At 31.7% G+C, this 18,411-nt stretch overlaps 2 protein-coding genes across 2 annotated transcripts; one reads left to right on the top strand and one right to left on the bottom strand.

Annotated features, from left to right (window-relative positions):
* Positions 1 to 2,045: 2,045 nt before the first annotated feature.
* Positions 2,046 to 5,209, top strand: LOC111281445 (uncharacterized protein At1g66480-like). The gene is made up of 2 exons (XM_022869170.2): positions 2,046 to 2,742; positions 5,014 to 5,209. The coding sequence occupies exons 1-2, from the start codon at positions 2,119 to 2,121 to the stop codon at positions 5,071 to 5,073; spliced, it is 684 nt and encodes a 227-aa protein (XP_022724905.2). The 5' UTR covers positions 2,046 to 2,118; the 3' UTR covers positions 5,074 to 5,209.
* Positions 5,210 to 5,573: 364 nt separating this feature from the next.
* On the bottom strand, positions 5,574 to 13,943 carry LOC111281444 (putative 1-phosphatidylinositol-3-phosphate 5-kinase FAB1C). Its single transcript, XM_089760656.1, is given in 12 exon segments — positions 5,574 to 6,144; positions 6,297 to 6,563; positions 6,680 to 8,140; positions 8,289 to 8,456; positions 8,539 to 8,665; positions 8,743 to 9,074; positions 9,160 to 9,870; positions 10,846 to 11,190; positions 11,293 to 11,446; positions 11,562 to 12,359; positions 12,527 to 12,960; positions 12,963 to 13,943. Coding segments are annotated over 12 exon segments (5,181 nt in total). The 5' UTR covers positions 13,092 to 13,943; the 3' UTR covers positions 5,574 to 5,889.
* Between the last annotated feature and the right edge of the window lie 4,468 nt (positions 13,944 to 18,411).

Here is an 18,411-nt window from a genome sequence, read left to right as displayed (position 1 = left end):
GCGCGCTGTAAATTAAATTTTCTTCAATAAGATCATCCTTCAATAAACCAAGTAGATAAAAAAAGAAGGCATAAAAATTTGCTGATAAAATGCGTCCCATTTTGTTCTGAAAGCAAAAGCAAGGTTAATATATAAAAACTTGAAAGCCGAAGTAATGGGAAAAGGGGTTGGACTGATAGGATGGCGGCCGCTTTCCAATCGTTATCGTTGATTGGACAAAAGAGGGTCAGGCGAAGATAAGTATGCTCAATTTTTGGAGTGGAAAAATTATATGAAGTCTTATAAGAAAAATTTATGATTTTTTTTATTAAAAATAAATAAATTAAAAGATTTAATCATGTAAATTAAGTATACAAAAATTTAAAAATAATTTCAATAAATTTTAATATATTTATTAAATAAATATTTTTAATAAAAATATTAATAAAATTTTTGCTATTAAATAAATATCGATTAAATTTAAATTATAAATAATATTTTTATAAAATTTTCTTTACATATTATTGAAATTCACGTTAAACTTTATCAATTTATCAATTCAAAATTTTTTATTTACATATTTTTAATAAAAAATTTTATACGTTCCTTTGATGAAAGTTTTTTTATAAGGTTTGTCCATTTTTTATATACATGAACAACATGGTTGTCGTGAGCCTTTTTGGGCTTTAGTCTGTTTAATTTTTTTGTGATTTTTCTGCACTAAAACGATATGTTGTTATTTATTCATTAAAAATGTAATTACAAAATAGCATAAGCGAAGGTCTAAAGTTTGAATCCGTTCGGTCCCAGTCGAAAAAAACAAAAAAACCCATTTGAGTACTTGGACCAATTTTATGTGCAAAGTGAAATTGCTTATAAGATAAGAGAAAGTCTCATGTTTGAATCTTGAATTAAAGAATGAAAAAAACTAAACTTGTTATAAGGTAAGAGAAGACTATTCTTTTATATAGTTCGAAATTCAATGAGATTACATAGGCACAAGAACAAAAAAAAGAAAAATGGCATGGAATTAATGTAAAATATTCATCGGAAGTGATTTGTCATATGTAGAAAGTTGGGGTGTCGTAAATAATGGAACTACATCTTTCTGGAGAATGATGACATGAAACAGAAGAAAAATTAACTTTGATAAATATAGCAAGTAAGTGACTTCCAAGTTGATGAGCGGACTGTCAATTTGGACCTTGTGTTCAAACTCAAACGTCTCAAAACAAAATTAAAAAAAAAAAAAAATGCTTAAAAACCAGCTTGAAACTCAAAACAAAACCTTTCTCTGTTTTTATGAGACAAATCAAACCTAGCAGTCGTTTTAAAGCCTCGTGAGAATGGTTGGTCGTAGACTAAAGTCCTTTTCTAAGTTTCTTACATCAATTGTCATGCTGAAATTGATGATATAGCGGTTAACCATAAAAGTCAATTTTCACTTTTCACACGTGCATGCAGTTTGAATCTTAAGTTCTTAACCAAAAAAAAGTCTTGATCAGCTTTCCCATACCGTGATTATGGTAAACCTTCATCGACTGCAGATCAGAACAATAACAAGAACAATCATTTTTACTATCACATGTAATTTCCCCACATATCACGGACATAGATTTTGAAATGGCCCGACGTCCTTTTTGTTGGGAATATTTATATTTAAGAGAAATTCAAAAATAAATAAATTATTTAGTTTTCAAAGTTAAATACCTTATTGATAGTCTAAAAAATAATAATTACAAATCATGCATTTAAAATGATTTCAATAAAAAATTACTAGATTTAAACTTAAAACTACAAAAAAAAAAAAAAAAAACGATACTACCAATTGAACTATGTTGGATATATTTATATTTTTATGGTTGTTGAATTGGTTCTAAACGTACGGTTTAAAGTTAGATTACATTGAAAACGATATCTTACGTACTTTTTATGTTTTTGTTTTGTCAAACTTAAAACTTTGGTCTATTTTCAAAAGGTTTGCCCTCTTTGTTGACCAGTGATCCCTTGGCATCACCCACCATAAATATTGTGTTTTAAAGTTGGCCGAAGCGCAACCAAACCAGTCTTTTAGTTTAATTCTCTATCAGAGGCAAACGCTATCTAGCTGCTTCCAACTAACCAGAGTACTATAGGCAAATGGGGAATAGTTTGGGACGGAAAAAGACCACCAAAGTCATGAAGATAAACGGGGAAACATTCAAGTTGAAGACCCCGGTGAAAGCTGAAGAGGTGGTGAAAGATTATCCGCGACACGTTTTGTTGGAATCAGAAGCAGTTAAGCATTTTGGGATTCGAGCAAAGCCTTTGCAGCCACATCAGAACTTGGAGCCCAAGAGGCTCTACTTCTTGGTAGAGTTGCCAGAAGTTCCGAAAGAGAGAGTTCCAAGAAGGGTTCGGTCGGGTGTAGACATGAGTGCTAAAGACAGGCTCGAGAGCCTGATGCTGTCGAGGAGATCTGTTTCTGATCTTACACTTATGAAACCAATTATTGCGATACCCGAGGAGTCTGAAGAAGGGTCCGAAAGTGGAGCAATGAGGGTGAAGATGAGGCTACCCAAGGCAGAAGTGGAGAGGTTGATGAAAGAAAGCAATAACGAGGCAGAGGCAGCAGAGAAAATCATGCAACTTTGCCTGGCAAATGCCAGAAACAGCCCACGTGAAACTGTGCAGAATGGAAAGGATGGCATGGTTTTGCAGCAGCAACAAGTGCATTGGAAGGGTAGCCATGGAAGCATCGGAGAAGGTTTCAAGGCCCGTGAGGTTAGTTTCACCAGACAATGATCCTATGTTCATGGCATATTTTTCATTTTTTTTTCGTTTTTTCCCTTATTTTTCAAAGCTTAAACAAGATAACCATTATAGACTACGTTTATAAGAGTTGACATTTCTTTTCGTTATCTCTTTAGTTGCAAAGTGGGAATAGAATGACGTACGGAATAGGAATTAAGGGGATTTGCGAAGTCAATCGACCAGGACAAAAGTACTAGCAATCACTACAGTAATTTTTAGGATCCAAAATTTTGATTTTTTGGATAAGATAATGTGTATTTGTATAAAAAATTAATAATTTTAATATTCGTAATATATTTTATTAAAAAATTTTCGGCTACGCTCGGGATCAATTTTTTTATTTAAAAATAATATTAAATATTTAAATTTAAATTTAAATGTATATATATTTTTTATTTATGTATGAAGATATAAAAAATTATAAATTTTAAGGTTTTTAAAATTTTCATTTTTAGGATTTTTTGTAAATAAATATCTTAAACTATTCAATTTAATTTAGTAAAAAAAGGTAAATTGATATATTTTAGTAGGTTCTAAAAATCTAATTTTTTTTTTCATTGAGTTATTGATTTTTTATTTCTTTTGTAAAGCAAATTCTAAGAAAAACAAAAGGCAAGGCCTAATTGAATGAAAATTATCTTTCAATGATATGTTTAATTTTTAAAACAATATAAATTATTTGAATTTAAGTATATATATTTCCTTATTTATGTATGAAGATAAATAAATATAAAGCACAACATTAATTAAAAAAAAAAGTCTTCTAAAGGGTTAATTACTTGACACTCATCAAGCAATTATTAATATTTTGTAATTTTTTCATAAAGATATTTATCAAAAAATATTTTTATTAATTTTTAAATTTTTGTAATTTTTTACCCAGAAGCTTCTTTCCTTTTTTTTTTTTTTTTCAATTTTAAACAATTTAGTTTTACCTATACTTTTAATTAAATTTATGTAACAAAGAGAACAACACTCATTGAGCTACTTAAACTAACTATCCGTCGATAGATTTGAAGACTACTTTAAATAACAATAATAATAGATTTATTAAATTTTAAAACAAAATTAATTGAAAGATAATTATTAAGTAGTATGTGTCATGTAATAGGAGATTCACTTGAACAATTATTTACTGTTTGTAGTTGAGGGATAACTTTTACATTATTGTATAGATATAAAAATTATATATCATAATTAATATTTATATGTGTTTATTAAATACATATATGATTTCATTAAAATTTTAATTTTATATTATCTTTATTTTTTATATCATTTTCATATCGTATATATTCTTTTCATTGTTTGGCTCCCGTGGAATTCTCTTGGTCACCGAGAACACGGTTCTAAATCCTGATTTTTGAAACGAAAATTTAAGTCAACAATTAAGTTTGTCAAGGCGTTTTTATCTCATCCATGATGTTTTTAAGACCAAAATTTTGGATGTTGGCCCTAGAAATTGGCGCATAAGAATTGAATTTTACGGCTTAGATCGGCTTGTCTCGATTGGACTTGTATCAAAATCCATGGTTTCAAGCCATATCTATCTAGACTCACATGAATTTGACCAAAGAATAAATTATTTTTGAACAAGTAGAAACTCATAACCCTTGAACTCTGTCCTTGCAGAGCTTTCTCAACAACTGAATCTGAACCTATTATCTTTGTTTGTCCCTGATCAATTCGACATACCAATCAAATCCCAATGGGAAAAAGGGCAATCTACTAACTTTTTGACTGAAAAGATCGAACTTTCCTTTCTATATATAATTTTATTGTATGTTGTTTGATAATTTGTATTATCCCATATTCTTGTCCTCCTTTTCTTTTTTACGTCATTTCCCATGATCATTCAAGGAAGAAAATTATGAAAAATAATTGTCCAAACCATATCACGAGTTACTTTCTTATATTGAACTTCCTGGACCTGCTTGCAAGTCTTTGTTATATGATACCAATAATTAAAAAAAAAGTTAAAGATAATAGAAGATAATCTTATATATTTAAGGGTTTCACCCAAACTTGTACAAAAAAAAAAAAAATGAAAATAATTCGCAAATATTAAAATTTAAACTTTATATTAATTGGATATAAAATTTTAAGTATAATTATATAAATTAATTAAATTAAATTCTGAATACAATGTATAATTTGAATATTTTCAAATTGATTGTTCTGATTAACGATGGAATGAATGATCAGCTTAAAACTAACCAAAGTTTTATTTGTTCCGTACAGAAAAGGGTGAGTTTCATGCCAATCAGCGAGGAAGGGAGCCAAATAGCAGTTAGTTCTTAACAAGCCATGGGACCATACCCCAGAGTTAATTTTCCACATCCTCTCGATCTCACCCTACATTTATACTCGGTCGTTTTTGTGTACATACAACAATTTTAGCTTTCGAGCTATAGGGAATCTATGAAAGAGCTTCGAGTGAGAGATGTAACCTCTTTCCGGGGATGACTATGGAAATCTTCTGCAATACCTCTATGTTTATATAGAGATCTATTTTATGTTTCATAAAAAATGATCAATTTTATATTTTGAAATATAAAATAGAACATCAATAAAAGTGAGTGTTCAGGTTGAGCAAATGAACATACACTTTCGAATCTACTTGTAGCAAGACTGATGGAACATGAATAAAAGTAAATGTTTAGGCTTTAGACAACTATTTCCAAAACTTTTAACTAAACGTTTAAGCCAATGCTTTGCAAATTTACAGGCACATGGATGAACGACTTGAGGTCCAAGATTTGTTCGCCTGTTGTTTCCTGAAGAGTTAAAAATACAAATCGTGTAAAGGAAGAGGAACCTTTGTTTTCTTCCGGTAAACTTTTGCAGATGCACGAGAAAAAAGATACATTACACAAGAACCCTCAATTCTTCCCTATCTTTAGAGGTGATAAAAAAGAACCCTCTAAAAGAAAACTTTGTTCCCCCCACCCCCTTCTCATGTGTACATAACGAAGAGATTTTGAAGAAAGAAAAAGAGGATAAAAGAGAAAAATACCAGGGGGGCAAAGAGAAAGTGGTAAAGCTCCCATCTCATTTATCAGCAATTACAATTTCTTATGCCTTATTAATGAACCAATGAATCAATGATGATACAGATCATGAAGTCCATTGATCAGGTACTGTGAGAAAATAAGTAGTCATTGCCTTCCGGAATCTTTTCTTGTACTGTTTGGGATAAATAATTGTTGGGGATGCATTCTTTGGCCCACCTAGTATCCCGGATGCTTTAACCCATGTCTCCAAGTGCTTGTCCCAGGTGTATTGTCGCATGAAATCAATAATTCCCAAAACCAGCTCTTTGCGCTCCTCATCCACTCCAACCAGCAATGAATAATCCATGACGGCGACAGACTGAAAAGCACAGCACAAAACTTTAAGTAACACAAATAAGAAAAAGAATCTTAAGTCCAATGGAAGAACTTGTTCCTTCTTCAACATAGACCAGGAAGAATTTGAAAGATGACAAACCATTTTTACAAGATTTCATGGTCAAAGCAACTTACTGCCAGAAAAGATGTATCGTTCCAAATAGCTCTTTCGAGACTTCTCTTTGCCTTGCTTCCAAGAAAAATAGGCTCTGTTCGCAGTCTTTCTAACAAATTCATATCTAGCAGTACTTTGTTTGTCCCTGTTGTATCTGGATTGAATCGTGATCTTGCAGAGCCCTTAAGATCATAAATCCTTGAGATACTTCTTCTGAAAAATAGGTTCTCCATAACCATAAGATCCATTTTTGTTTCTTTGCCATCTTTTAGGTGTTTTACATGGACCTATCATCAAGCCAACCACAAAGAATTACAATAAAACCTTCGATATACTAGAACCTCCACATGCCAACTGGATGCATAGAAACAATGCTTTCAAAAGGTAAAGTACAAGGACAAACCTGATAAATACCAAGAACTTTTGCAAGGCAAGTTGGGCTTCCTGAGCTAAGAGATTCTGTCAAATACCTGAAATATTCCGGTGCGAATTCATTAAATGATTCTAACTCTGTCTTTAGTACTTGTTTTATAATGAATCTCTCATCCAAGGATTTGGCAAAATACACATTGCTCTTTCCCCCTTGTGCACTCCATTTCTGACAGCGGCTCAAGGAACGTAAAAAATCCACTTCACTAGGGCAACATTTTCTTCTAAGAGAATCAAACTGTTTTGCAAAATAACAAGTCACAGAAAACTTCACTTTGCCACCAGCAGCAGAAGAATCATCCCCAAAAGAAAATGTTAAATGTGGAGACCTTCTTGTATCAGCAAACATGGCACCTACAGATGATACGGCGTTTTCAGAGCCAAAACTTCCATAATGGATATAATCCAGGTCAATAGAGCCAAATGATTGCCAGGGTGAAACGCTGGAAGCTGCAGAATCTTCTTTGCCCCTGTCACTAACACTCCAGCCTCCCCCAATTCCATTGGACTTGTCAAAAACCCACTCATCATATTCTTTGGAACTAAGAGCATATGATATTATACTCACAGGATCATTGTCATAAACAGCAAGAACAATATCACTATGGCCCCTCCGTGGAAGAAGTAGCCGAGCCCCTTCAGCCACATGAGATGCAGAGGTGATTAAAGTGGGTGTGGAACTGAGTAACAAATTCAACTTTTGTGCCTCTAGTGGCAATGTATGGGAGTAAGTCCTTGTTACGTTAGAAACAGGATCTCTCACCATACTCCTGTAATCTCCAGAAGCATGGAAAGATTTAAGGGTCAACAAATGCAATGAAGAAGGGTACAATCCTTTCTGAACTCTTGCTCGGAATCTCAATGCAGAATCAAAAGAATGGACCCTCACTGGAGATGCTACCTTTCTCAAAGGAAGATTATCAACTTTACTTGTTGGCCTAATCAATCCAGCTTGGAATCCATCTCCTTGTAATGTTTCTGGAGTTTGAATATTCAATGTAAGTAGATCAGTACCTGTCCAAGCAGAATCTATTCTTTCAGATAGAGTAGATGCAAGAGATGGGATGCTTTCATCTGGCCACACATCCTCCTCTCTCATTTGATGACACAATGCCAAGTCAGATTCTTCTAGCACAACAGATTCTAAGGTTGGTAAATTAGAGTTCTCCAACCCTATGTCATTCTTAGGAGACTCCTGTGAGTATGAGGATCTGCAGGCATTTTGTTCATGAGCATCAAGTTTCCCATCCTTGGAATGATCCACTTCAGCTTTGACAGCAGAGCCTTTCTTAAGAAAAGAGTCCAATGAATGAAGTTGCCGATCCCAAACATACAAACCAATTAGAAGTGAACGTCTTATGCGATTCAGTTCAAAGATGTCCACAACTTCCAGACCCAGTTGTGAGGTCTCCATAACAACTGGGTGTAGCAAACCCTAGAAGTAAAAAAACTAGTCAACAAATCATAAAAATCATCTTTCAACAGCACACTTCAAAGATAACAGAGATAAACATATAATATCAAAAATATACTACCAAGTAGTATTCAAGGTCATATTGGAAACTAATATTCAGTATGCTTACATTGTAATCATTTCTCTCTTTTCGAATCTGATCTCTCAGTTCCATAATGTGATTCGGTAACTCACTTGCATTTGATGATTGACAACCAGAAGATAATTTACTCTTCTGTTCAATGCTATCAAGCACATCAGATATCTCCGCATACAACATTTCCATTTTGACCATTAGCTATACGACACAGAATAGTCAACAATTTCAGAATATGCCAACTTCACTGGTAAAAGAACAACATGGTAAATAGATAACAAACCTCAGCTGCCTCTTTTCTAATCCACTCCTGCTGAACATCTCCACTAAATTCAAGCATCGATGGGGGCAAATGGACCGATAGTATATTGATTGGGGAATAACGGAAGAATGCAACCATGTTGCCAAACCTGTGAAATCATAATCCTATCAACATCATACTTAACTGTCAAGAAAGATCAAAGATTTAAAACTTTACACCATTTACCCATAGAAACGAAGGCAGTCCCTCTGCAATGAATGACCACAGGTTGCAACACGATTAGCAGTTGCATGATTTGAAAAACTAAGTTCCAAAAACTTTCCAAAAGAAAGTCCCCAGGCAGCATCAGACATAACAACTCTATGAGTTGCTGGAGGAACACCATCTATATGAGCACATCTTAGGCACCGGTGCCACATCCATATCTTCCCATCCCTTTCACCAGGCAGCTTAAGAGAGGAAAGGCGTCTTACATTGATTGTCAGATTTCCTTGCCGGTGGGTATAACATATGGAATGGGCTTCAGCTGGCTTATTACATGATCGGCAGCAAGATACCTGTGAAGAAAACCTTTTAAATTAAATAATCCAAACATAAAACCAGTAATCTCAAATGAAGACACACAAGTCAAAAATGAGTTACCTGATCAAACAGGTCATCACGAAGATATCTTCCCAATGGTTTATCAAAAGAGCCATAAAACTTTATTCGCAGGAGCCGTGAACGTTCACATTCAGTTCCTTTCAGCCCACACCGGCTTGAAAAAGAAACCAATATACTCTGGTGTGTGTTGGTGGCCGAAAAGTATTCGCTGGAAGCTTCAACTTCATCAATCTTTTGAGATTTTGCCAATTTGTTAATCTTGCCAAGATGCCTCTCCTCTTCAGTCATGGTTTCTTGCAATTCAAATTGTGGAAAATCTCTAATATCACATGGCAACATAGCAGACATTTTCAAATCCTTGCATTGTTCCAAAGAACACAATTCCAAATCATTGCATGCATCTGCACCAAATGAAGGAAAAAAATGACTTTGATCATACTGATCAGACAATGATTTCAATCCTCCTTGCTCTGGATTGAGAGCCAGAGAATCATCATTCTGAGCAGAAGCATTGACTATCGGGTTGAAACTGGATGGAGAAAGGGAACCAGTTACAACTGGAACGGCATTATCAGTCTGCATTTTCTGTGGTATAGCAATTGAACGTTTTACTTTCATCTTAGGCAGAGTAGCACCTTCATCAGCAAGGAAGGAAGTTTCAAGGGATAAGTGATAGGCTGCAAAAACAGCATACTGGACAATATGTTTAACCTTCTTTAGTTCTTCACGAGTTCTGCCCCTCAGCAGGACCTATAAAAAGAAACAAAGTAATCTGATTAGAAACAATCATGCAAAACATCTTTGGAAGATCCCGGCACGAAGATCACATATATTTCATTAAAAAACAGTACAATATATTCCTACCAGTAAGATTGACATTCTATTTCATCATACATGCAAACATCCATATATTTACTATCCCAATGCCACTTTACCATCCACATGAGCAAATCAATTACTAGTCAATAGCCTATAATGATTAGAAGGAGAGGAAAAACAGCATGGAACTAAATCACATCTAATCTTTGGAAGATCCTGGCACGAAGATCACATGCATTTCATTAAAATACAGAAAATATATTCATACAAGTAAGATTGACATTCTATTTCATCATACATGCAAACATCCGTATATTTACTATCCCAATGCCACTTTACCATCCACATGAGCAAATCAATTACTAGTCAACAGCCTATAATGATCAGAAGGAAAGGAAAAACAGCATGGAACTAAATCACATCTAATCTTTTAACACATTCTCCTTTTACACTATCTGCACTGAATATGTAATGTAACCAGAACACTTCCAGAGACATAATCAAATCGTTCAATTTCTGAAAGCATCATAGTGACATATACAGGCATAAATGGAGGTAGGGAGGGTAGGGCATAAAATCATTTATCAGAAAAAAGAACAAAGTTCCATGGGACCTTCCTATCATTGTCATAGAAAGGGAACAGAATCTAAAATGAAGAAATTTGAAAAGACATCAACTAAAAATGTCTGTAACACATAGAGAAGCAAAAGGCAAATTAATTGAAAAAATGAAAATGCAGTAGAGTTAAGGACTGGAAGCAACTAGGGCATCAAAATGCCAGTAATTAAATATGTGGACACCCAATGTATACCATATCATGCCTACAAAAGAAGTTGAAAGCTTACGTGGCTCGAAATTTCCACAATTCAAATGACATAACAAATGCATCATATGCATAAACATTACCGTGCAACCTAAACGCCTGGGACAACCTTCAAAGAACATCAATGTTTTTGATGGTTTCTTGTTAAACTGATTGACCATCTCGAGTTCTTCAGATACTTTCTCCAACCGGAAAAGTTCACAATGCCCCAATCGTTTAGTTGATAAATTATCAATTGATGGACAAACAAGAGCGCCACTGCACCTTGCTATACACTCCAATAATGGCCTTTTCACATTCAGCACTAATGAAATATCCTTTGCAAGTAGATACTCTTGGACATATGAGGACACACTCTTTTCTACCAGCAGAACATTGGGGCGAAGAGCCTCAATCTTTGCAATGATCATCTTGAGATGATCATTTTCCTGTCCAAATGGTAAACCCTTAGAACACAAATGTGGTTGTTTGAAAATGAAGGAAAAACCTTCTATTGACCTGCATATATGAAATAAGCTATTTGAACAAACCTGTTGAAGTAACGTACTAAAAGATGCCAGCTGATTTGGAACTTTAAGAAATTCAAGGGCTCCTCCTAAAAGAAGTAATCTAGGATTTTTGTATTGTGAAGTCATGCGCTTGTGTTTTATATTTTTTGTACAGACCACTCCCTTGACAAGGGTGCTGCAAGAATGAGAGAATTCACATGTTAAGAACTCATATAATAAGCATCCAAGAGGGAAAAACAATAGAACATTTGAACTTCAGAATATCTCAAGAAAGTTAAAGCAGCCCACACCTCTCACTGGGAGTTCCTGATGCTATACATTTAACCTTCACATAATCCCCAGGATCCATGCTGCCTCCTCTACTAGTATCTGGTTTCACAAAACTCGCTGCTTGCCATGCTATTGCTGTGACAACATCCAGCCAGTCCCCAGCATTATCCTCTCTACCAACTTTGATACCCTCACCCTGTAACAGTTGTGACACAAGAGCCCTAAAATGCCCCTGTATTATGGCTCTGAGAGGTTCTCTGTTTCCCTCATTGTGTTTCTCCCTTGCAGGGAAGATACTTGGAAGGGTACTACTTGATGAGAACATTGCACCAGAATCCCCAATTTCATCATCTTCATCATCATATGCAAAGAAGTTACTCTCTGCCTCATCATTCACATCCTCAGGTGGTGGGGGATCCCATATTACACCATTGTTTTCAAAATCCAATGGCTTGTGTGACTTCACATATTGATTAGGAAAAATAGACATGCCATCAGAGTAATCATCGGTATTCTCTGGTTCCTCAATCCCTATCTCTGTCTTTCTTAAAACAGCCATGTTTCCTTGATCAAAGGAACCAACATATTGAGCCATTGGGCTCCCTTCTTGCCTCCGCTGTACAGAATGCTCAACTCTATAAGGAGTAAAATTGTTCCTAGAAGGGCTGACTGAAGGACTTGATCCCAGAGACTTAAAACTATAAAACTCATGTCTAGTGCTAATACTACTTGAATCTGTATCAGAAACGTCCTGCCAATATTCAGCCGAAGGGCTCAAAAATTGCTTACTAGAATCATCAGCGTCTTCTTCATCACTCCTACACCAGTAAATACACAAATAACAACACATTCGCTACCAGGGGAAAAATGAAGAAAAAAGAAGGTTAAGAAAAAAAAAACTAATTTTAGGAGGTTAATAGGGTGTCTCCTACTTACATAAAAAGAACATTCCAGCATAATTATTGTCATCAAAGCAAAAGTATACCTGCTGGGAGATCGCCGAGTAGATACGGGAGATCGCCGAGTACTAAATGTAGTCATACTCTTGCCGCAATCACGGGCTTCAAGATATTGGGCAAGATGATCACACTTGATGGATTCACTATTCACATAACAAGGGGATGGTGGTTCCGGGCTCTCCCGGCGAGACTCAGAAGGATGCACTTTGTCACAATACTTCCTTCCTCCACTTTCACGCCTCTCGTTAACCCCATTAAAACAAAACTTGCAAGATTTAACACTCATCATCCTAGAGAAGTCATTACCCTTTACATTATCTGATTGATCAACATCAACAACAATTGGGGAGTTATTTCTTTCAACACATTTAGAACATAGCCAACGACCACAACTTTGACAAAGGTATCTATGAGATAATTCATCCACAAACTTCATATCACATTCACAACAACACATTTTTTTTTGCAACCACCGTTTTCGAGCATCCCAAATTCTTCACCAGTGAAACAGAAAAGATCACTTGCTCCCCATGAAATCCAAGACCTAACTTTTTCTATTAGATCGAATAGTGAACTATCAGGTATTCCCATAAGAAACCCAAACAACCCCCAAAGTAATTCCTATCACCCTCTTTTCTCCTTGTTCTTCTTCTTCTAAATCAGTATTAAAGAAAAAAAAAATTCTTGAATTTGATATGGATATGTTGAAAATATAATAAAAACCCACAATAAAAATGGTGGGTTTTAATTAATCTTTTACAGTAAGTGTTTTTATGGCTTACAATTGATTGATTTTGATTTTTTTTCAGTTTCTTTTCTCAAACGTGTCAGTAAAAGGAAAATGAAGTTAAAATCCTCCGAGGAATCACAAAATATTTCCAAGGAGGAAACTAAATCAAAACTCTCCCACAAACTAAATTTTTCACTAAATCACAAATCTCATAATAACAATATTTACACATTAAAAATCAAAACAACAACATCAATAATAAGCCAACAAATTCCCCAATCACAAACTCAACGACAACAATAAAAACCCTAAAATTAAAAAATCCAACAGAAATTTGACCCGAAGAAAACAAAAAAAGACTCAGACAGAAATTTCCCAAAAACTCAGAGCTTAACCAATCCCGGATTTATCAAGAATGCATCCGCAGATCCATTCAAGCATCAAAATCACTGTGACATAGTGGCTTTAAAAGCAAATCCAAAGAGTCCAAAAATTCAAGCTCTACAAGAACAAGAGGAGGAAGAAGAAAAAAGAAAAAAATGTTAAAGTTGTGAAACAAGGCAAGGAAGAGGAAAAAAAAAAAAACCTCAGTGACTTGAAGAGAAGAAGAAGAATTAGATACGAGGCAAAATGAGGATCAAAAGGAGGAAAAGAAGGAGTACGGAGAAGGTTCCCTTTCTACCGGAATCAGCACGCATTTCCATCATCTCTACACTCTCAACAACACTCTTCTTTTCCCTTTTCTTATTATATCTGTTTCCTTTCTTTTCTTTTCTCTTCTTTCACCTTTCCTTTCCTTCCTTATTCCCTCCAAAATACTATAATATTTCTCTCTCTTCTTCTGCAATTTTTTCCCTTTTTTTTTTTTTTTCCTTCTTCTCTTATTCGAATCTTAGATTTAATTAGGGTTTATGGGTATTGTATTTTATTGGTTATCAATATACTTTTTTATTCTTTTTCTTTTATTTATTCATTTTTTTTCTTTTAGACCCTCTATCTCAAAGCTTTCTCTTTCATTGGTCAACATCGATGTTTAAATTTTTTACAATTTTTTATGCATGTTGAATAATAGTATATTATTACGAATAAACTAATTTTTTTTCTCAATTTTTAATGTAAATTTAATTTTTTGATAAATGTTTCTCATAATACAATTCATTAAAAAATTTATGAGATTCATACAATTATTTTTTAAAAAATATATTTAATAAATTTTATATTTTAAATAATATCATTTATAATTTTTTTATTCTTAAATTATAATCTAAAAATAAAATCCATTAAGACAGCAATCTCAAGTAGACCATATAATGATATAAATTCAAATTACATATTTTATCTTAAATCATAAAATAACTTATCTGCTTGAAATTTTTTATTGAGAAAAAAAATCACAATTAAATGAATTCAAGCTTTACAATTAATAACAGTACAAAGTCAACTTCAACTTTGGCATTTAGTAAATGTAGATTAATTAGTATGACACAATGAATGAGTTGCTTTTATTAAATAGAGAAATATTTAATAATATATTTATTTGAGTAGACATTTATTTACATTAATATGAGTTTTAATTTTATTATTTGAATTAAAATTAAATTCATGAATAATATGAATTAAAATAATATTTTTTATTTTAATCATTTTAATCTAAAAAAAATAAAACTTATACTAATATAAATAAATCTTTCTTTTATTTATTTAAATAAAATATAATAGCTGCAACATATTTGAGATTTTGAATTTCATTTTTTATTAACTAACTAACTTTAATACGCTTTTTCTACTTGCGTGTAATTCACGCTCCTTTAACAACGTCTAGAATTTGGGCTTTCAACTGAGTTAAGTTGGCAGGTCATTTTTGACCCGATTTCCCCAAAATCATTTTACAAGTTCTTGAAAATTAAAAAAAAAAAAAATCTATCAATTCTTTTTTCTCATTCTTTCTCTCTCTCTCTCTCTCTCATTCTGATTCTCACTTTTGATTTCCAATTACGAGGAAAGACCAAAAAATAAAAACATATATTATATTCTTTAATAAATATTTTTTAAAAAATTTTGGTCACGTCAGTTTCTATATAGACAAAACAATTCAAGTTTAATTTTTTTATTAAAATAAAATTTTATTTGAATCTAATAAAAATATCAAAATTTAATTAAAAAAATAACTCATGAGATTTTTTAATATTTTAACTTTTTCTATTTGATAGGAAACCTTTTTTATTTTATAAACAAAATTTTCAACCTATAAATTCAAAAAGAATTTATATTTAGAATTTTTTTGAATGATCACAAGTATCATGAAAGAGAATCAAGATTAGCATTTTAACTCGTTTCTTACAAGTTTTGATTTGATCCGATCTTATAAGATTTTTTTTTTTAAATTGAGTTTTGGGTTGGATAATGTTAAGAAAAAATGAGAATTGAGTCAGGTTCAGGATTTAAGTAAATCCAACTCAATATTTTATAAAAATTATTTTTTAATTTTATTTAATTTTTTATTTATATATATTTATATAATAATTTATATTTATATTTTAAAAAATAATATTTTATATTTTAAAAAATATATTTTATTAATTTTGGATTGAATTGATTACGATTTATATAATATCGGATTAGATCGAATTCAAATATAAAAAATAAAAAAATTAGATCAAATTTAAATTTTATGAATATTAAATCGAGTTAAATTCGTGATGAATAAAAACCCACTTCAATCTGACTCATTGTCAACCCCCAAGGAGAACCTTCACTACATTAGTCTTTTAAATGACACTTAGATTCGTATGAATTTTATAAGATAATAAATCTCTCATATTTCAAATATTTGCACATTAGATAGATACTTAATATTGTAAATTATGAATTTATATATTATTAGTAAATTACTAAGATGCAATTTCATCATTAATGAATAAAAATAAAAATTTAGGAATTTTTACTATAAAGACTTACAAAATGAATTTAAGTAATAATATAATTTTTAACTTTATTCATTGATAAGACAATCATGTATGATATATAAATTATATATAATTAATTTTAAATACTTGCATTAATATTTATAATAAAAATTCAAGTAGGCAATGACTCAGCCTTCGTACTTTAACATGGGATTCCACCCTTTAAAGATTGGATGTGAATTTTTTTTGTAAAACCAAAAGCTCAATGGATTTTTTTATTCAAAAAGTTCAAGGATCTTCGCATGTACTTAAAATAATATAAGCATATCAATAATTAAATTTAAAACATCAAAAAGGAAAAAAAAAAAAAAACTTTACAACTTGAAGTCTTGAATTCAAGTCTTAAAATGAGAGAGTTATAAAATAGGAGAGTATCTCTTAGTGTTCCAAGCAGAATCTGAACTAATTTTGAACTTTTTTTAGTTATAAAAGCATCATAATCTTCCATAGTCTTGTTTTGTACTACAATAAAGTCTAATAGATCCACATCATTCTACACTTAAAAGTTGACAACTATTCCAATTTTGCAATCATAAATATGGTAATTATTTGATTTTTTTTTTTACATGAGTTGCTATATATCGAAATCTGAGAAATAAATCCGACCCGAATATACATGTTCTAAAATGACAAAAAAAAAAAAAAAAGTGGTATGGTATGGCATGTGCCATGAGCATTTTTACAGGTAAGGTGGGTTTGGTAGCATTAGTTTGGCATTTGGTTGCTGAGAAGACAACATCTGCAGTGTCCGTGTGCCGAGGTGTGCCGAAAGATGCCGTTGGCATTTTCTATGGTTTTTTTTTTTCTTTTCTGTTCATTTCTGTAATCTATTCAATACAAAAAAAAAAATCTGACGTAATTCCCCTTGATCATTATTATAATATTATAATATAAACAAAAATTCTCATTATTTTGTTGAAAAAAACTATAGCATGATGAACAAAATATACAAACTTACAAGTAATGAATATTTTTTAGGATTAATATTAATATTAATATTATTTTAATTTTACTTATGAAATTTAAAAAATCCAACATCGATGCTTTTCAAGCATATGATGATTATATAACTCCAATTTCATTGAAAATAAAAAATAAACTAATTGTGGTTAAAAAATAATGGATATTGTAAGCATACAAAATATTAATGTTCTTGAATGTTGTCCGCAAATTCTTACAATGTGACCAAATTTGGGAGCTGCTATGAGTCACTAGATTCCCTTCCACAGAATTGCAAATTACATCATTCTACACAAGTGCAGTCACTTAAAGCAAAAGGACAAGAGTAGACGGAGCCGCCCGTACACAATTTTCTTCATCATCATCATTTTATGACTCACCTCCATGTGAGAATATGGTTTTTTTTTTTTTTTTTTTTTTTGGATTTACTTTTGGTATGGTTGGAGTATGCTGAACCCATGCCACTTTCCTTCATTTAAAAAATAATAATAATATTGCTTGTCAAATTAGGGCTACAAAGGCCCCACTTATGCATTCCTTTTGTTCTACAAATTAAATTGTAGTGAATAAACAAACCCTTTCCTTTGCCTTCATTATTGATTCTTTACAAGTTAAAAACCCTAAACTAACCCTCTTGTATGTTGGTAATTATAAATATTATTTTTATATTATTAATGAAAATTTTTAATTTCATAAACAAGTCTAAGAAACTGATATATATATATTTTAAATTTTTTACATATCTTAAAAAGTATATATTTCCTTCGTATTAAATTGTTTGGGCGTTATTAATTTTTACAAAATTAAAGAAAATTTTTTTTATCTTAATATATTTAATATTAAAATTAAATTTTTTATAAAATTAAAGTTTCATAATTGTTAATGTAAAAAAAATCATAAAAAATAATTTTATAATATAAAAAAATAAATATTTTAAATATTTTTAAAAATAATATAATTTTCAGACATTAAAAAAAAGGGACAGTAAAAAGAGATAGAGGAAATATATTTTACAACGTTTTTTGTGAAAATTACAAATGAAATAATTTTTCTTATAAATATAGTGAATATATATCATTTGGATTATGCCTTATTGCTTACTATTATTTTTTTCTATTATCCAACCATCAAATTAACTAAAGAATGCCTTGGCATGATGTTATAGTGTCATCATCCACTTTTTTTATGATAATAGAATAATTAATCCTTAAACGAAAAAGGTTAAACACTAGAATCTCTTTGGCATCCATAAATA

This window comes from Durio zibethinus, chromosome 5 (genome assembly GCF_047325235.1).
Source record: "Durio zibethinus cultivar Kanyao isolate XHJ-2024 chromosome 5, ASM4732523v1, whole genome shotgun sequence".
NCBI classification, from domain to species: Eukaryota; Viridiplantae; Streptophyta; class Magnoliopsida; order Malvales; family Malvaceae; genus Durio; species Durio zibethinus.
This window is presented reverse-complemented; position numbering and strand designations above follow the sequence as displayed.